This window comes from Leucoraja erinacea, chromosome 2, assembly GCF_028641065.1.
Source record: "Leucoraja erinacea ecotype New England chromosome 2, Leri_hhj_1, whole genome shotgun sequence".
Taxonomy (NCBI): Eukaryota; Metazoa; Chordata; class Chondrichthyes; order Rajiformes; family Rajidae; genus Leucoraja; species Leucoraja erinaceus.
Genome location: NC_073378.1, coordinates 49,262,569 through 49,283,642, shown reverse-complemented (window position 1 = coordinate 49,283,642; position 21,074 = coordinate 49,262,569). Strand labels below are relative to the sequence as shown.

At 42.2% G+C, this 21,074-nt stretch overlaps 1 protein-coding gene and 1 long non-coding RNA gene across 8 annotated transcripts in view; one reads left to right on the top strand and one right to left on the bottom strand.

Annotated features, from left to right (window-relative positions):
- LOC129709864 (DNA-binding protein SATB1-like) overlaps positions 1-9,715 on the bottom strand; it is a 167,891-nt gene extending 158,176 nt beyond the window's left edge. For 3 of the 6 annotated variants that reach the window (XM_055656500.1, XM_055656526.1, XM_055656556.1), the window contains exon 1: positions 9,453-9,715. Coding sequence is in view for 1 of the 6 variants with exons in the window: in XM_055656535.1 (XP_055512510.1) it covers positions 8,861-8,945 (85 nt within the window). In the remaining 5 variants the exon portion in view is untranslated. The other 3 variants (XM_055656517.1, XM_055656566.1, XM_055656535.1) reach the window with 2 other exon arrangements.
- Positions 8,232-21,074, top strand: part of LOC129709899 (uncharacterized) — a 52,532-nt gene continuing 39,689 nt past the window's right edge. Inside the window, exon 1 of one of the 2 annotated variants that reach the window (XR_008725593.1) lies at positions 8,232-8,299. This is a non-coding gene — a long non-coding RNA (uncharacterized LOC129709899). Of the gene's footprint in view, positions 8,300-9,714; positions 12,131-21,074 lie in introns of those variants that run through there. The other variant, XR_008725592.1, reaches the window with a different exon arrangement.

Here is a 21,074-nt window from a genome sequence, read left to right as displayed (position 1 = left end):
TCCCAACAATTGAACCTTCTTAACCAACCTTCCATGTGGAACCTTGTCAAAGGCCTTACTGAAGTCCATATAGACAACATCCACTGCTTTACCCTCATCAATTTCCCTAGTAACCTCTTCAAAAAATTCAAGAAGATTAGTCAAACATGACCTTCCAGGCACAAATCCATGTTGACTGTTCCTAATCAGATCCTGTTTATCCAGATGCTTATATATATTATCTCTAAGTATCCTTTCCATTAATTTGCCCACCACTGACGTCAAACTAACAGGTCTATAATTGCTAGGTTTACTCTTAGAATCCTTTTTAAACAATGGAACATGCGCAGTACGCCAATCCTCCGGCACCATTCCCGTTTCTAATGACATTTGAAATATTTCTGTCATAGCCCCTGCTATGTCCACACTAACTTCCCTCAATGTCCTAGGGAATATCCTGTCAGGACCTGGAGACTTATCCACTTTTATATTTTTTCAAAAGTGTCAGTACTTCCTCTTCTTTTAATCTCATAGTTTCCATAGCTACTCTACTTGTTTCCCTTACCTCACAGAATTCAATATCCTTCTCCTTGGTGAATACCGAAGAAAATAAATTGTTCAATATCTCCCCCATCTCTTTTGGCTCTGCAGATAGCTGTCCACTCTGACTCTCTAATAGACCAATTGCATCCCTCGTTATTCTTTTGCTATTAATATAGCTGTAGAACCCCTTTGGATTTACTTTCACCTTACTTGCCAAAGCAACCTCATATCTTCTTTTAGTTTTTCTAATTTCTTTCTTAAGATTATTTTTACATTCTTTATATTCCTCAAGCACCTCATTTACTCCATGCTGCCTATAATTATTGTAGATCTCTCTCTTTTTCCGAACCAAGTGTCAAATTTCCCTTGAAAACCATGGCTCTTTCCAATTATTACTCTTTCCTTTCAACCGAACAGGGACATAAAGATTCTGTACTCTTAAAATTTCACCTTTAAATGTCCTCCATTTCTCTTCTACATCCTTCCCATAAAACAAAATGTCCCAATTCACTCCTTTTAAATCCTTTCGCATCTCCTCAAAGTTAGCCTTTCTCCAATCAAAAATCTCAACCCTAGGTCCAATTCTGACCCTCTCCATAATTATATTGAAACTAATGGTATTGTGATCACTGGTCCCGAACTGTTCCCCAACACATACCTCCGCCACCTGACCCATCTCATTTCCTAACAGGAGGTCCAGCACTGCCCCTTCTCTAGTAGGTACCTCCATGTATTGCTGCAAAAAACTATCCTGCACACATTTTACAAACTCCAAAAACCTTTACAGAATGTGTTTCCCAGTCTATGTGTGAAAAATTGAAATCACCCACAATCACTACCTTGTGCTTACTACTAATATCTGCTATCTCCTTACATATTTGCTCTTCCAAATCTCGCTCCCCATAATACACCCCTATGTGTTGCTACACCTTTCCCATTTCTTAGTTCCACCCAAATAGCCTCCCTACATGAGCCCTCTAATCTAACCTGCCAAAGCACTGCTGTAATATCTTCCCTGACAAGCAATGCAACACCTCCACCTCTTGCCCCTCCAATTCCATCACATCTGAAGCAACGAAATCCTGGAATATTTAGTTTCCAATCACAGCCATCCTGCAACCACGTTTCACAAATTGCCACAACATCATACTTCCAGGTGTCAATCCAGGCTCCAAGCTCATCCACCTTTCTTACAATGCTCCTAGCATTAAAATATACACATTTAAGAAACCCACCACCACTTATTCTCTGTTTATTTTATTTTTCTTCTTTCTCCCCGACATGTTGGGTCCGAGTGCTTCCCTTCTCTGCCTCCTGCCACACACACTGTCTACTAGCTTTCTCTATTTGAGTCCCTCCCCCCAATCGTTCTAGTTTAAAGTCTCTCAGTAACCTTTGCAAATCTCCCCGCCAGGATGTTGGTTCCCCTCGGGTTCAAGTGCAATCCATCCTTTTTGTACAGGTCACACCTTCCACAAAAGAGGTCCCAATGATCCAGAAACTTGAATCGCTGCCCTCTGCACCAGTTCCTCAGCCACGCATTTATCCTCCACCTCGCTCCGTTCCTACTCTCACTGTCGCGTGGCACAGGTAGTAATCCTGAGATTGTTACCTTTGCGGTCCTTCTCTTTAACTCCCTTCCTAACTCCCTAAATTCTCCTTTCAGGACCACTTCTCTTTTTCTACCTATGTCATTGGTACCTATATGTACCACGACCTCAGGCTCCTCTTCCTCCCATTTCAGGATTTCTTGGACACGTTCAGACACATCCCAGACCCTGGCACCAGGGAGGCAAACTACCATCCGGGTCTCCTGACTGCGTCCACAGAATCGCCTATCTGACCCCCTGACTATAGAGTCCCCTATTACTATTGCCCTCCTCTTCCTTTCCTTACCCTTCTGAGCAACAGGACTGGTCTTTGTGCCGGAGGCCCGGCCACTGTCGCTACCCCCAGGTAGGCTGTCTCCCCCACCCTTACTCAAACATGAGTACTTATTGTCAAGGTGTACAGCCACCGGGGTACTCACCAGTCCCTGCCTCTGCCCATTGCCCTTCCTAACTGTGACCCAGTTGTCTGCCTCCCGTGGTCTTGGAGTGACCACCTCTGTAACTCCTCTCTATGACCTCCTCGCTCTCCCTGACCAGACAGAGGTCATCGAGTTGCTGCTCCAGGTTCCTAATACGGTCCCTTAGGAGCCCTATCTCGACGCACCTGGCGCAGATGTGGACGTCTGGAAGGCTATGAGACTCTATGACCTCCCACATCTGATATCCAGAACAGTAAACTGCCCTGGCCCTCATACTCCCCCCCTACCCAGGATACAATACAAAGTGCTGGAAGAAATCAGCAGGGATCCGACTCCCAATCAGCTGCTTCCTCTAGTCTGCTTCCACCTAGCGGCTTCGTCAAGTCCACTTATTTTGAAATGTGATGGAACGTTACAGAATGTGTTCCTCCCGCTACAACCGTTCCTGGGCCTCTGTGAAACAAAGCCCCGCGCTCTGTTTTTAAACCCATCGCCCGGACGTCGCTCCTCCCGCTCCAACAGCTCCTGGGCCTCTGTGAAACAAAGTGCTGAGAGTTCTGGGGTACAGTTGAGTTTAAACTTGCTTGCAGTTCGAAACCCGAATCTCTCAAATGCATTAATTTTCGCTTTGCAAGAAGTTTGTGACATCGCCACTCCTAGAGAAGTCATGCACCCGTTATAGCCTTTCAGTTTTGCATGACCTCAAAATATGACCACTCTTGTTTTCCAGTTTTCCATACAACTGGGTCGTATACATTCACCATAGAAGATCCTTATCTGACACCCCATTCGCACATTACAGTGAGTTGCTAAGATATGCACAATGTCTTATCCAAGAGATTGCTCAAAGTTGCTCAAAATTCTGTCTTCTTGCCCAGATTAAAATAAATGGTATTTAACTGTCCTTTCTACCGTGGCTTATTATTTAAACAACTCTTGCCTAACTCCTGTTGATCTCTTTGCTTATGGCACTTTGTTTTCTATTTCCCCACACAATCCATTTTACACAAAGTTTATGATCTTTGCTATGATTTCACTACCTGACACCCTGATAGTTTTAATCCATCATTTTTGACATACTTTCCGGAATTTTAAATATCTGTTAGTCATTTTTATTTGTTTTAGTGATTCTTAGATTTCAACCAATCCCTTTTTGTTTTACTTATTATTTTAAGATTTCACAACTTTATGATTTTAGTTCAAACAGTGACTAATACATAGAAACATAGAAAATAGGTGCAGGAGTAGGCCATTCGGCCCTTCGAGCCTGCACCGCCATTCAATATGATCATGTCTGATCATCCAACTCAGTATCCTGTACCTGCCTTCTCTCCATACCTCCTGATCCCCTTAGCCACAAGGGCCACATCTAACTCCCTCTTAAATATAGCCAATGAACTGGCCTCAACTACCTTCTGTGGCAGAGAATTCCAGAGATTCACCACTCTCGGTGTGAAAAATGTTTTTCTCATCTCGGTCCTAAAAGATTTCCCCTTATCCTTAAACTGTGACTCCTTGTTCTGGACTTCCCTAACATCGGGAACAATCTTCCTGCATCTAGCCTGTCCAACCCCTTAAGTTTCTATAAGATCCCCCCTCAATCTTCTATACGATGTTATCCTGTTTCTGTTTTGAAGAGGCTGAAAGTCCTGATCAGTATTCCATCCTTTTTTGATTTGGAACAGCTAAAATTAAGTTATTGTAGCTTTGCAAAACCTGAGCATTGTGACTGAATTTTATTCTGTCTATTCTTGGTTATGTTTCAAATACACTGTCCATTTTAAGTATTTATTTTATTGTGAATTCTCGTTCCTTTGAAATCTGGTGGTTTGTTCTATGCAAATAAGGTTTTGGGACAACTCAGCATCTCACCCAGGTACTGCCTCGGTACACCACAGAGCAAAACTATTTCACTGCCACTTTAGCTCACATTTCAAATTAATAAAGAGAGATTGAAACAGTCCTAAATATCACTAAATTCCTATTTATGTTCATCTACATTAGTACCTATATTCTACAAGGGCCTGTTGAGGTTCCTTACAAATTGTCCCCAAATTTGAACATGTTTACCTACATTTAAACAATCTACCCTTCCTTTAGTGTGGTTGTAATAGTGCATGATCTATTTACCTAAAAAAGAAACATGCCCTAGAGAGAATACAATGAGGATTGTCAAATTGATTCCTGAGATAGATTTGCTGTACGAAAAGAGATTAAGTAAACTAGGTCTGTATTCTCTAGAGTTGAGAAGAATTAGATGATTGCATAGACTATTACAAAATTCTTGCAGAGCTTGACAAGGCAAATGCACAGAGAATGATTCCCCAGACTGAGGGGTCTTGAGCCAGACATCACCAAAAAAAGAGGTAGACTATTTATGACCGCGATGAGAATTTTCTTCTTTTGGATAATAATAATAATAATAAAACTTTTATTTATGGGCGCCTTTCAAGAGTCTCAAGGCCACCTTACAAAAATTTAGCAGGTAGAGGAAAAACATGTAAGGGGAATTAAATAAATAGTAGAGACATGACTAGTACACAAAGTAAAGACAGAATTCAATTCAAAACACAATATGAGGCAATTAATGCACAGATGAAAAGGAGGGGGACGTGGGGCTAAGGATAGGCAGAGGTGAAGAGATGGGTCTTGAGGCGGGACTGGAAGATGGTGAGGGACACGGAATTGCGGATCAGTTGGGGGAGGGAGTTCCAGAGCCTGGGAGCTGCCCTGGAGAAGGCTCTGTCCCCAAAACTGCGGAGGTTGGACTTGTGGATGGAGAGGAGACCGGCTGATGTGGATCTGAGGGACCGCGAGGGCTGGTAGGGGGAGAGGAGGTCAGTGAGATATGGGGGGGGAGGGCAGATGGTGGAGGGCTTTGTAGGTAAGGATAAGGATTTTGTAGGTGATCCGGTGGGAGATGGGAAGCCAGTGAAGTTGTTTGAGGACTGGAGTGATGTGATGCCAGGATTTGGTGTGGGTGATGAGTCGGGCGGCTGCGTTCTGGTCCAGTTGGAGTCGGTTGATGTAGGTGGAGCTGATGCCAAGGAGAAGTGAGTTGCAATAATCCAGTCGGGAGGAGATGAAGGCATGGATGAGTCTTTCAGCAATGGGAGGTGTGAGTGAGGGTCTGAGTTTGGCGATGTTGCGGAGATGAAAGAAGGAGGTTTTAATGACGTGGCAGATGTGAGGCTCAAGGGAGAGGGTGGAATCAAAGATCACGCCAAGGTTGCGGGCCTGGGGAGATGGGGAGACAGTGGTGCCGTCGATGGTGAGAGTGGGGTTATTGATTTTGCTGAGTGTGGCTTTGGAGCCTATGAGGAGGAATTCTGTCTTATCGCTGTTGAGTTTGAGGAAGTTATGTTGCATCTAGGTTTTTATAGATGACAAACAGGAGTTGATATGGGAGGGGTTGTGGGGGGATTTGGTGCCGAGGTAGATGTGGGTGTCATCGGCGTAACAGTGGAAGTCCAGGTTGAAGTGGTGGAGTATCTGACCAAGGGGGAGGATGTAGATGATGAAGAGGAGGGGGCCGAGTACGGAGCCTTGGGGAACGCCTTGAGTGACTGTGGCTGTAGCAGAGGTGTGGTTGTGGAGAGAGATGAACTGGGATCTGTTGGAAAGGTAGGAACGGAGCCAGCCCAGTGCAGAGCCTTCAATGCCGAGGTCTTTGAGTCTGGTGAGCAGGATGTTATGGTTCACTGTATCGAAGGCTGCGCTCAGGTCGAGGAGGATGAGGATGTTGAGGGAACCAGTGTCAGCAGAGGTGAGGAGATCGTTGAGGACTTTGAGGAGAGCAGTTTCTGTGCTATGGAGGGGGCGAAAGCCAGATTGGAGGGATTCAAGTAGGTTATACGCAAGGAGGTGGGAACGAAGTTGCGACGCAACGATACGCTCCAGGGTTTTTGAAAGAAAGGGGAGGTTTGAGATTGGGCGGTAGTTAATGAGAGAGGAGGGATCAAGACCAGGTTTCTTTAAGATTGTGGCGAATATTTGTGATTCTCTACAATGGAGATGGTAGAGGTTCTATCAATACGTTTTTTTCAAATGGTGATTGATAGATTTCTGGATCAAAGAATATGATAATAGTGGAGGAATGTGGCACTGAGGCATGTGATCTGCCACGATCTGAATGAATGGCAGAGCAGGCTCAAAGAGTTTGAAGGCCAACTTCTTTGTTCTTGTGTTTGTTTTCCAGTAAATTATACAGTTTTGTTGCATCATCAGAATATCATCTATATGCAAAGTGCGTATTATTGCATTTGTTGTTGTGTTAATGTCTGAGTTAGGTTGTGTTCTAAGGAATAAAAATAATGTCGAAGCATATGCTCTTTTGACAAAGTGATAGTACAGACATTAAATGATGTTGGGTGTCAGAATGTGGGTAATTTTTGCCTAAACCAATGGTCTTTGAGCAACTGTGATTCATTCACTATCAAATATAATTTGTCATTGATTTACATATGGAATTAAATTAGGCATGTTGTGAAATCAATGTCTGCCTTAATCCTGTCCGTTGCCCAACCAGGATCAAGTAGCACTCAATGTCTCCGCAACAACAGCATCTAAACATGGACAATGTTAAAGAATGGACAATGTTGCACCTTGGACCTCACTAAAAATAATGGCAAACCATGGACAATGCTTCACCAAAGTCAATTTCTCCTCATGGACATTGTATTACCATGGTAACTGTTTCATTTATAGAAAATGTTTTATGCACAATATTTTAACATGGACAACCAATCATCATTGATACTTTGCCAAGGACAATTACTCACCACAAACAATATTTTACAATTGAGAATGCCTCACCATAGACAAGCCATCACCAGGGATAATGCTTACCATGGACAATCTCACTCAATGGACAAGTCCAACAGTAACCATCTAATCCCATGGACAATGCTTATAACCTCGTCAATTTCTTGCAATTGACAGTGCATTACTTGATCATTTTCTCATCATGGATAAACACTTGTCATGGACCATACTTTTGCAAGGTTAGTAGTACACTGTAGACCATCTTTCACCCTGGCCAATCCCTTATCATGGATGGTGCCTTGTCATGGACACTGTGTCGTTGTATTTGGATGCACCATGGTTCACCCCAGACAATTTCTCAATAATGGACAGCTTTTCACCCTGGTGCATCTCCTGTCTTGACCAATGGTTCACTAATCCATCCATGGAGAATATCCGGCCTTGGACGAAACCTCACCATGGACACAGTTTTACCACCATAGGCAGTGGCCCACCAAAGACAATGCCTTATCCTGTCCATTTTCTCATTGACAAAACCTCACTTTGAAAGTTTGCAATGGAGAATTTCTTACTGACTTGACCATGGCAAACTTTCATCATTAGCACATTTTCACTGTGGTAACCTCTGGCTATAAGCAGTGTCTCACTCTGGACATAACTACGGACTGAGTCTCCCCGTGAAATTTACTGTGACAACTACAACACTCACTATAAAAACTGCACACCAGTACATGGAAAACGGATTCATGGGCCGACAAAGGATCAACAATTCTTCTTCTCTGCACCTCTGAAGAATATTTATGTTTTCAATGAGATTCAAATTGCCTGGTTCTAAGAAATATGTTTCACTTTGGGGGGGGGGGGGGGGGGGGGGGTGGAAAGCTGCAGCGTCTGGGAACAGAGATTGTGACAAGCCACTCTGTGCAAGAGTACGCTGGGCCTCGGGGGAGCGATCGCAGTAACCTATGGGCAGGAACACCTACGGTAAGGATCATACAAATCAAGGCAGAGAAACAGCCAGCCAACAAATCTTGCAGGCTCGTCCCAGTGCCGGTTGCATGGGAACAACAGTTGTCTAAACTGGGATCTAAATTTGATTGGGAAAGAAGAGGAAATGTGCAAGAGTTAATCTGGGAGAACAGTTGGCTGCTCGATGTATGTGCTGGAAGCTCAATGATGTCGATCAGCAAGACATGTTTTGTTTTATTTCGCACGAATTTGATGCCAACTGTTTTACGCGTGTCAGTGAAGCCGTTTTCACTTTTGAGGTCAAATACTGTTCTGATGAGATGGGATTCAGCAACATACATGTTTTGGTTCGATGGGCCAGGTTGGGTCAATATTTGAAGGCTTAATTTTTCAAATAGAAAATAACGATAGACGAACAACATATTTCACAATAATAACTTTACGCTCAGTCCTGCAGAGTGCCGACATGAATGAGCACTCACCCAAAGTTCACCCATGATAGCATTCACCTATCCTTAAGAATTACCTGATATATGGCACATCCGAGTTGAAGAACTCAATGGACGGGTTAGTTACCTGTGAGACTTTCCACGGTTTCATTCTGCCGTGATTCATGTTGTACACGGCTGCAACATTGCACATGGTTATCTTGCCCGTACATACACCACACACACTTCGCGATATCGCAGCAACTACGCCGGTGTTTCACACAGAATCACCGTATAGATCCGGACGCGGAATTAGAATTTCCTCCTATTCAATGCCCAATATATCAAATCTATCCATGGTAAAACCAATTAGGAGTTTAAAGTATGCAATTACGTCCACAAAAGAATCAAATGTTTACTATTGGGTTAACCTGTTCAAAAGTAAAAGTGCTTCTAGCACGCGTCAGCAGTTGGGTACACAATCATACACATACATACAAACGCACACATTTTGTTTTACACTGAAAACGATTTCTCACAGATTAAAGTGGTAATTGTCGCTACAAAATCGCCCTCACCACAACTCTACGCATATACAGCCACAAATCACAAGGCGTTCTTCAACAAAGGAAAGTAACAACCTCTGCCGGGTGAACAGAATTGTCGCCGCATTTAAAGTTCCTGCTTATTCTCTCTCTACAACAATAGCAACAACAAAAAAACAAGGTGCAGCAACAAACCGGAGCCAATGCTCTGCTTTCGTCACGGTCGGTATTAAAAGGTGTCCGAAGTCCTGATACTTTTGAGAACTGATCTGCGAAAACTTCTCCCGAGTGAGCGTCTTGTGCGGTAGAGTTTATAGGAGATTAAAACAAAACGATCATATCAGCGCAGAGTAAAGTATGGGACGTGTCTGGTACAGTTTATTCACAGGAAATCAGCCTGGCAAAATATGCAAACACTTCCAGTTGTCGTTATTTGTTGAATGGAGGTGAACCGCAACAGGAAAGGGGGTGACGTTGCCGATCTTTCGGTTCAGCTATCTGGAGGCAGGGGCACCTTAGACTGGGTGGGGAGAGGTGTGACAGGGCTGTTCTTCAGCCCCCGGGACAGTTACCGCCATCGTCCGACCCCGCACTATTAAATCCCACACACGATTCAAGTTTTATCAACACATCCGCACCAAGCAGAAACTGAAACTAGCGAAGGTTGCCTAATGTTTTAGGTGGGGCTGGAGAGCATCGCATTATGCGAAAGAGAAATTCACCATGCAATTGGAACAAATCGGGCCGGTTGGGAATGCATTAAAACAAACACAAAACAAAGGGTCATGTTGTTCGCGCCGCGGTTTAATTTGAAAGTGATCTTTTGCAAAGCCAGGTTGTTTCTGAACTGGGCTATCACCGGGATCCTGGAACCCCATAACACGAGTATCAGTTCAAGACCCGAACTTCAAATTGTTAAGGAATGCGTAAACTGAGCGCACTACCCGAGGTGCGATGCAGCGAATCGTACACAAGAAATCGCTCTGTGCAATCAACGATATTCCCTCCGCTCTTTGCTAATATGTTTCCCCTAATGATAATAGTGCCCGAGATTATTATAATTGGGGGAAACAGAAACAACGAGGGCCAAATGCATGCAGATAGTATAATGACCGGTTTTAATCACTGTCCGCTCTGCTTTGAAGTTTTTGTAATCCTGATTCTGAACACTGACCTAATTGAGGGACTGACTGGTCTGATACGATCTTATCAGATACGGTCTTATCAGCGCGTTTGATACATGAACGTCATGTCTCCGCCAATTACTAGGGCGCTGAATTCCTCTTGAGTTGACGTTCGTGAGGGTGCTTTTCTATTCGCGTGTATTTGTGTGTTTCAATGCACCACACTAATTTCAGATTGTTACCGGTCTTTTTTGTCCCCTGCCGTCCGTCCTTTGAGTAAACTATCAATTCATGAACTTCCACCTCATACATTATAAAAATGTACTTTCTGTTGTTTTCTTACTAATTTAGCAGTATAGATTCCTTATTTTAGCTGGTTTATTTCGGCGCAAGAGAAATATTGAATAAAGTAGGCTCATGTACAAGATTAGAATATGATATTTTGGCTCGAAAGATGGTCTAATGTAACTTATTTGTTATATTAAATTATTTGTTCTAACTGTTGAGGTCATCTGCTAATAGCTGGAATGTTGACTGGCATGTTAAAAGTAGCACATTTAGCATCAGAAAGACAGATATTGTGTCAATTGGGAACTAGAGCTTGTCATGATAAACATAACATCAGATTGACGTTGCCATTTCCGTGTGGTTTTAATAAATGTGTTTCACAAACAGACAACTTTATTTGACTCCTGTACAATCTGTATTGAGCCTAGCTCCGTTGTTTAAACAAAAACATTTATCAGACAGAAATTAATCGTATTGATTCCATTATATTTGTATCAATTTAACGACAATTGTGCAGAACTTTAATTTTAATTCTGTGCATTAATGGACCGATACTGTTTGGCTGCAACCTGTAATATCCAAGCACGAACATGTTAAAATTATAATGTGTAAAACACTCCATAGTTTGCCAGATTTCTGAAAAGATGTTAAGTGGGGATAGAAATGTAATTTTTTTAAATCATATTGGTTCTTGAAGTTTTACAATCCTGTTAATCACGGATGCATGGAAGGGATACGTACCTTCAGGTATAATTTACCTTGAGCGTGGTTGCATTCTACATTTGGATTTGACTAACACAATAAATAATTAGTGATACATTGAGAAAGGCGCCAGTCCACAAACATGTTATTAATAACCAGGCGTATCCCAAACAGCTGGAGCTATACATATTATTTTAGAGTTTTAAATCACATTATCCTATTTATGGTTTCATTCAAAGCAGTCATAATCTTTTCATGCGGCATTAAGCGCATGCTTCAAATTCAAAGAACCGACCGGTAATAAAATGACCATTACATTTTGGAGGAATGGTTATTTCAACATTACATAAATCCGGAGCTATAATTTTGCTGCTCATCCCAAATCCATATTGTTATCAATTATATAGTCACACCGCGTTTAAGACTGATAACATATACCTCCTACAGATGTGTTTACTGAAACAGGGATGCAAGTGCCCCGAGTGGAAATGTGACCAGGTGCTACTGTTCAGATAAATCGTGGCTAATCCCAGCACACTGTCCACTTGGTGGCGCACTGCAGAACTACCTGGCCATAAATTCCCCAAAGACCAAGTGCAAAAATAACAAATGTGTCTTTTTTCATGATCTGCCCCATTTTACAACAGTTGTTTTATTGGCCGCATTATGCATTCATGTCGCATCCTTATTTTAACGTAGATCTGTTCTGCAATAAATAACAACGTACACCAACTACATTGTATCAAAATCATGTAGCAGGTGAGTGAACCCCGCAAGTCGATTGCAGTTATTTCAAAGTGGGTGTTTTTAGTGAAAAAAAGTAGCATTTTATTTATTTTATTGTCCCCATGTGAAAAAGCTCTAAACCGAGAAACTTAACCAGTTGCGGATTTAATTTTCAGTTCAAGGTAAAATATTATATTAGTAAATATCAAACGCTCCAATACCGCCTGCTGTTTTAGCCTAGTTTTCTGCTCAGCCAAGACCTGAAATCAAACAATGCCAAATGTGATGGACTGCCTCAGTGTCCCAGATTCGTGCCTATGGCATGGGCACTTTCCCTAAGACCCAAGAAGTTGTAAAGAGTGTGTGCATGATATATGCAGCTTTCATTTTTGTTTACTTAATAGTCTTCAACAACTAGTGAGACTAGGCATCAATTAAAAGAAGAGCATTTTTGAAATGTAAGTTTAATCTTGGTCATGTCATTCCAAATAATGTTTTGATAGCAAAGATTATGAACATATTTGCTTCAAAATGAAACAATATCGTGGCTTGCTACATATTTGTTTAAACTTGTTTAAAACAAATCAGTAGCAAACAAACTAATGTTTCATGATCTTATTTGTAAGATAAGAAAATGTGATAGTCAATTTGCATTCAATATCCCATAGACATCAATAAAGTAAATGTTTTGGTGTTGGTTGAGGGATAAATGCTGACCAGAATGCTGGTTAACCCCCCTGCTTTTCTTCCATATAATAGAAGCTAAATACTTAGGATCAGGTTTCAATTGTGATATTGCCCTCACTGAAGCAGTCAGTTTTAAACTCTTGTAACTGGCAGATCAGGGTTCATTACTTGGTGTAATTTTTCAATGTTACTGTCAATAGTACTATGAGAAGTATAATCAAATTGATTGCAGAAAATGTTACCTGTAAATTCAAATCCTGCAAATTTCTTATGGTTCCTGATTATTTATGACCATCCTTTATTTTGACGATTTCTGAATTTGTATTTTTTTTATAGCCGTTGCCAAACCAATTGATATTTCATGACTTTATTTCCTGGAAATCAAATTTTGAAAGCTGTAAAATTTGATCAATTGAATTTCTAGGTCTTTGATTGAATAGCATTCTGAATTTCTTAATACAGGTACAATGAAAAGTGAAATCAAATAAATTAAGAACATAAGGTGATTTAGTTATCTTCCTGAGGTATTCACTTTCCCACCCCTGTTCACTTTGGCCACCCCTGTTCTCCCACATCTCACACTACTAATCCTTTACAATTTTATCCCGAATTACCTTAGCATTGTCAGAATAAACTTTGTTAATGCATCCTATGATTTCATTTGCTCTCTGAGTATGTGGGCTAATTCCACTCATACTTGCTCTAATGGATGAAATATGAAATACAAGAATATGATGTAATTAAAGTTATAATATCTTGTAATTATGCAATTAAAATTAAATAAATGGTTGTTCCTAATTTTTATTCATTTATGTGGGAAAATATTCAATATTTTACTGGAGTTGTTTAATTCCTTGACATAAGATTGTTATTTTGCCAATAAGGACATTTTGTAAAATAGCAGAAATTTATTGTTAATAAATGATTGTTAGCAATAAATTATTTGAAGTTTACTGCATAATCAATAATCAATACTGCTCATGCCCTTCAAAAATGTTCCACTTTTGAGAAAAAAATTGAGGCACATGGTCACTGAGATGTAAATATGTGGAGCATTTTTAATAAATGTACATAATTCTTACCTTATTTCTGAATACAATGATAACACACATTCAAAGGCGCATTACTGATTGTTGATAAATAAATTAAATGTATTAAATTTAACTTCTGGAGCTATGTATGGGAATCGACAGAGGAAACATGGCAGGGAAATAAAAAGGGAAAGCAACAAAGATTAAGAGGGGAAGATATAAGAGCAGAAAGGTTCTACTGCAGTTGTACAGGGTCATGGTGAGACCACACCTGGAGTATTGCGTACAGTTTTGGTCTCCAAATCTGAGGAAGGACATTATTGCCATAGAGGGAGTGCAGAGAAGGTTCACCAGACTGATTCCTGGGATGTCAGGACTTTCATATGAAGTAAGACTGGATAGACTCGGCTTGTACTCGCTAGAATTTAGGAGATTGAGGGGGGGTTCTTATAGAACCTTACAAAATTCTTAAGTGGTTGGACAGGCTAGATGCAGGAAGATTGTTCCCGATGTTGGGGAAGTCCTGAACAAGGGGTCACAGTTTAAGGATAAGGGGGAAATCCTTTAAGACCGAGATGAGAAAAACATTTTTTCACACAGAGAGTGGTGAATCTCTGGAACTCTCTGCCACAGAAGGTAGTTGAGGCCAGTTCATTGGCTATATTTAAGAGGGAGTTAGATGTGGCCCTTGTGGCTAAAGGGATCAGGGGGTATGGAGAGAAGGCAGGTACGGGATACTGAGTTGGATGATCAGCCATGATCATATTGAATGGCGGTGCAGGCTCGAAGGGCTGAATGGCCTACTCCTGCACCTAATTTCTATGTTTCTATGTTTCTATATTGAAGGGGGGGAAAGGTGATTCTGGACGGAATGGAATAAGAGATGAAATGGCTTATCTTAATTCATTTATTGTGTGCTATATTTATTTCTTTGTGCATGGATTTCATGTAGCAGCTTAGAATCCATGTTGAAATAATCTTCATAGATGAGCATGCTCTGTCTTTTGTCACATTTTTTTCTCTCGTACTTGCAGGTAAATTCTCCAAAAATACAGATTTAAATGACCTTACTGTCATATACAGCAGGGTGCAATGCAATTCCTTGTTCACTTGAAATGCACAGAGTTAATATATATAGAGGAATGATAACTGCAACAATTAATACGACTGCAAAACAGCAGAATAGTGTAAAGATTGAATGCAATCTGAAGTAGTGTAAAAGAAAATAAAGTATAATAATGTAATAACAAATAGAGGTAGAGTTAAGAGTGATGCCCCTGTCCCACTTAGGAAACCTGAACGGAAACCTCTGGAGACTTTGCACCCCACCCAAGATTTCCGTGCGGTTCCTGGAGGTTTTTGTCAGTCTCCCTACCTGCTTCCACTACCTGCAACCTCTGGCAACCACACGGAAACCTTGGGTGGGGCGCAAAGTCTCCAGAGGTTTCCGTTCAGGTTTCCTAAGTGGGACAGGGGCTTAAGAGTACATCATAGAACATAAAACAGTAGAGCACAAAAACAGGCCCTACAGCCCAACATGTTCTGTTCCGAACATAGAAATATGTTGTTAAGGTGGAAAGAGTTCAGAGAAGATTATGAGAATGTTGCTGGGTAGAGGGCCTCCACACAGGTTGTTCCGGCTTGCACTGCATTCCTTAGAGCTCAGGAGAAGGAGGCAAGGTCTTGTAGAGGTGCATAAAATCATGAAGGGAATTGATAGGGTAGATAGAGTATTTTACCCAGCATAGAATCATAGTATTCTACCAGCATAGTTACAGAGAAAGGTTGAACAAGTTAGGGCTTTATTCTTTGGAGCGCAGAAGGCTAAGGGGGGACTTGATAGAGGTTTTTAAAATGATGAGAGGGATAGACAGAGTTGACGTGGAAAAGCTTTTTCCCACTGAGAGTAGGGAAGATTCAAACAAGGGGACATGACATGAGAATGAAGGGACTGAAGTTTAGGGGTAACATGAGGGGGAACTTCTTTACTCGGAGAGTGGTAGCTGTGTGGAATGAGCTTCCAGTGAAGGTGGTGGAGGCAGGTTCGTTTTTATCATTTAAAAATAAATTGGATAGTTATATGGATGGGAAGGGAATGGAGGGTTATGGTCTGAGCGCAGGTATATGGGACTAGGGGAGATTATGTGTTCGGCACGGACGAGAAGGGTCGAGATGGCCTGTTTCCGTGCTGTAATTGTTATATGGTTATATGGTTATAGAAGAATCAAGGTCCAGAGGACATACTGTAGGTTTAAGGTGAGAGGAGAAAGGTTTAATAGGAGCCCGATGGGCAACTGTTTCAACCAGAGGTTGTTGGGTATATGGAATAAGCTGCCAGAGGGGATAGTTTAGGCAGGTACTATAATAACATTTAAAAGACATTTGGACAGGTACATGGATAGGAAAGGTTTAGAGGGATATGGGCAAAATACAGGTAGGAAGGACTAATGTAGATGGGGCATCTTGGTTGGCATAGGCAAGTTGGGACGAAGGGCCTGTTTCCATGCTGTATGACTGTGATTTTATGATACCACGACCATCACTTATCTACCTGCACATAATCCATAACCCTAAAGGTAGTTTAAAGTCTGTTTTTGGGGGAAACCTTAACTTTTCTATGTGGGGGAGGGGGGCAGGGTAAGGGGGAAACTGTTTCCCAGTCGCTTCCTGGCGGGGACGCGACTATTTCTCCGAGTCGTGTCCTCGCCCCCCACCTCGCGGCCTACCAGCTGGATCGGAGCGGCCTTTCCTGCTGGGGACCGAGAACTGGACCAGAGCTGCAACAGCGGTGGTGCAGTGCTGGATTCACCACGGAGCGGGCGATACTGACCTGGATCTCCGTTTGGAGCTCCGGAACGTTGGGCCGCTGCTCCAACATCGTGAAGCTCTGGTTTGGAGAGCTCCCGACGCGGGCGGCGCTGACCGTCATCACGGAGTCCTGGGGCCCTGGGCCAAGGGCCGCCAGCACCAGTCTCTGCCCGGTGCGGCCTGCGGACTTTGGGAGCCACGGGCTCCGGTAGGAGGGGGCCGACACTGTTGTCCAGACCGCTGAGGACGTTCCCCAGCCCCGACGTCGGACTTACATCACCCCGGCGAGCAGGCCTGAACATCGGGCCGTCCGTAGCGGCGACTGCGGAGGGCTCTGGGAGGCCCCGACCACGGGTGAACATTGGGGAACATTAGAGGAAGAGACTGACTTTGGTGCCTTCCCTCGCAGTGGGAACATTTGATTCTGCTGTGTGGGGATGTTTTTATGTTGAACTCTATCGTGTATTGTGTTCTTTATTTTTATTGTATGGCTGTATGGTAATCTCATTTCACTGTGCCATCTGGCACATGTGACAAATAAATGTATCTTGTATCCATTCCCTGCATAGATTTTACAAGATACAAGATACATTTATTTGTCACACAGCCTTTCCAAAATTATTTAAAATGCCACTAACATATCTGGGGTAGATAAAAGTGCTGGAGAAACTCAGCGGGTGAGGCAGCATCAATGGAGCGAATGAAAAGGTGACGTTTCTGGTCGAGACCCATCTTCAGACCCTTCTGGGTTACGTTGGGTAAATAAACGTGCCACGCATATCTCCTTTAAACTTTACCCCTCTCTGGTTTTTGAATGTTCCATCCTTGGCAATTACATATAATTTCACATCATTTTATATATTTCTATCAGGTTTACCCGCAACTTCTGACGTTCCAGAGAAAACAATCCAAGACTGTCCAACTATTCCTGTAGCTAATACCCCATAATCAAGGTATCATTCTGGAAAACCTCCTTTGTACTCTTTCCAAAGCTCCACAATTTTCCTCTAATGGATTTAATGCAGCAGATTTAAATCCATGTTGAAATGTTGTTAATGGTTAGGCATGCTCTGCTTTTTTTCATTCCATTTTCTTTCTCTCCTATTTGCAGGTAAGTTCTCCAAAGATTGAGATTCAGATCATCTTACTGTCAAATACAGCAGGGTGCAATGTACATGACATAAGGTAACTACCAAATAAGGTGATATTATCTCTGGGAAGTGGAAATAATGAAAGAGGCGATTATTCAGGAATCTGATATCCTGGGGAAGTCAGTGTTCCAAGTTTCTTTGAGGCTTCCATCTACTTTCAAACATCTTCACCCAGAAGGTGGAAGAGAGAAAAGACAAAGGCCAAGGTAGCAGATATCCTTTGGAAATATAACTAGAATTCCAGCCATCCTGATGCACGCACCATGAAAATTGACTGGAATTGATTGTGGATGACACAAATCTGGGTGGCAGTGTGAGCTGCGAGAACGATGCTTTGAGACTGCAGGGTGACTTGGATAGGCTGGGTGAGTGGGCAGATGCATGGCAGATGCAGTATAATGTTGATAAATGTGAGGTTATCCACTTTGGTGGCAAGAACAGGAAGGCATATTATTATCTGAATGGTGTCAGATTAGGAAAAGGGACAACGAGACCTGGGTATGCTTGTACATCAGTCATTGAAATTAAGCATGCAGGTACAGCGGACAGTGAAGAAAGCTAATGGCATGTTGGCCTTCATTGCAAGATGATTTGATTTTCAGAACAAGGAGGACCTACTGCAGTTGTACAGGGCCCTGGTGAAGCCGCACCTGGATTAATATGGGTGTAATTTTGGTCTCCTAATTTGAGGAAGGACATTATTGCTATTGAGGAAACATAGAAACATAGAAACATAAAAATTAGGTGCAGGAGTAGGCCATTCGGCCCTTCGAGCCTACACCGCCATTCAATATGATCATGGCTGATCATCCAACTCGGTATGCCGTTGCCTTCTCTCCATACCCTCTGATCCCCTTAGCCACAAGGGCAACATCTAACTCACTCTTAAATATAGCCAATGAACTGGCCTCAACTACCCTCTGCGGCAGAGAGTTCCAGAGATTCACCACTCTCTGTGTGAAAAAAGTTCTTCTCATCTCGGTTTTAAAGGATTTCCCCCTTATCCTTAAGCTGTGACCCCTTGTCCTGGACTTACCCAACATTGGGAGCAATCTTCCTGCATCTAGCCTGTCCAACCCCTTAAGAAATTTGTAAGTTTCTATAAAATCCCCTCTCAATCTCCTAAATTCTAGAGAGTATAAACCAAGTCTATCCAGTCTTTCTTCATAAGACAGTCCTGACATCCCAGGAATCAGTCTGGTGAACCTTCTCTGCACTCCCTCTATGGCAATAATGTCCTTCCTCAGATTTGGAGACCAAAACTGTACCCAATACTCCAGGTGTGGTCTCACCAAGACCCTGTACAACTGCAGTAGAACCCCCCTGCTCCTATACTCAAATCCTTTTGCTATGAAAGCTAACATACCATTCGCTTTCTTCACTGCCTGCTGCACCTGCATGCCTACTTTCAATGACTGGTGTACCACGACACCCAGGTCTCCCTGCATCTCCCCTTTTCCTAGTCGGCCACCATTTAAATAATAGTCTGCTTTTGAAGTACAGCGTAAGTTCACCAGGTTAAATCCCAAGATGGCAGGACAAAAATATGATGAAAGAATGGGTTGACTGGGCTTGTATTCACTGAAAATTAGGATCAGAGGGGATCTTATAGGAACATATAAGATTCTTAAAGGATTGGACAGACTAGATGACGGAAAAATTGTCCCAATTTTGGGGGAGTCCAGAATCAGGGGTCACAGTTTAAGAATAAGGGGTTGCCATTTAGGATTGAGATGAGGAAAAACTTTTTCACCCAGAGAGTTGTGAATCTGTGGATTCTCTGCCACAGAAGGCAGTAGGGGCCAATTCACTGGATGTTTTCAAGAGAGAGTTAGATTGAGCCCTTTGGGCTAAAGGAATCAAGGGATATGGGGAAAAACAGGAACAGGGTACTGATTTAGAATGATCAGCCATGATCATATTTAATGGCGGTGCTGGCTCAAAGGGCCAAATGGCCTGCTACTGCACCTATTTTTCGAAGTTTCAATGTTTTTTCTATGAATGGAAGGAAGACAAGCTCATGTTCACTGGACTATGTTAACTGCTGTCTGCATATTCAGGGGATGAAGTGCAGATCAATGGCATACCAAGCTGACCCATATGACCCATATGACCCATCTCATCAAAATACTTTCTATAGTGCATTTGTAGAAGTTTGTGAGCATCATTGCAGATACGCCAAATATTCTCCAATTCCTATGAAAGTAAATACAATGATGCACTTTCTTGATCAGTGAAAGGACTGTGTTAGGTTGCTGGTGATATGGATGTCCAGAAACTTGATGCCGTCGACCATCTCCACAGCAGCTATGTTGATGATGACATGGTTGTGTTCATCTCCTTGTTTACTTCAGTCATTAACCTTTACAGTGCCACCCCCGAGTGTACTCGGGTCATGGCCAGTAGTGAAAAAATAAACTTGGCAGTGAACAGGTTAAACAAATATTTTATTTTGCTCAATTTATGAGCTAGGTTATTGACCTGACACCATGATATTAACTTCCCCATATCTTTCCTATACTTCATCTCATCATTGTTAATCTGGCTGACAGCAGTGGTATCACTGGTGAATTTAATGATCGAGTTGGCATTGTGCTTGGCCACACAGTCATGGGTATACAAGGAATGAAACGGGGGACTGTGCACACAATCCTGGGGGCACAAGCGTTGAGATTCAGGGTGAGAAAATGTTTTGTTCAATTCTAACTGACTGATGTGTGTTGGTCAGGATATCCAGAAGTTGGTTGCAGATGGGAGTTCCCAAACCCATTGTACAGATGTGTAAAGTTGAGCTTATTCAATGTTAGAGTGTTGAAGGCTGAGTTGTCATCAATGAATAGCATCCTGGCAAAGATGTTCTTATTGTTCTTATGTTCAGATACAGGCCATTACCATTCTTTAAAAATACTTCATTGGGCAGTTGTCATTGAGATGGGTCATTTTAATTTTCTTCAGGACTGGAATGATGGAGGTTTCCTCAAAGCAAATCTGAGCCGTAGATGTAGTAGACATCTTGTATTTATTTATTTTTTAAAGATACTTGATTTGTTATCCATGTGTAGTGGTTCAACCTGAGTGTGGGTCTGCGCTCAGGATTGAAATAAACTCAAGAGTTTAATTCGCACATCTAAACATGTGCAGAAGAACCAAGCAGATTGTTTAGTGCAAAGAGAGAGGTGCCAATGTAGTACTGTTGGAGGTGTCATCTTTCAGATGAAATATTAAAGCAAGGTCCATCTGCTCCCTCACAAGGATATAAAAAATTCTTGGCACTATTGTGAGAAAGACCAGAGGAGTTTT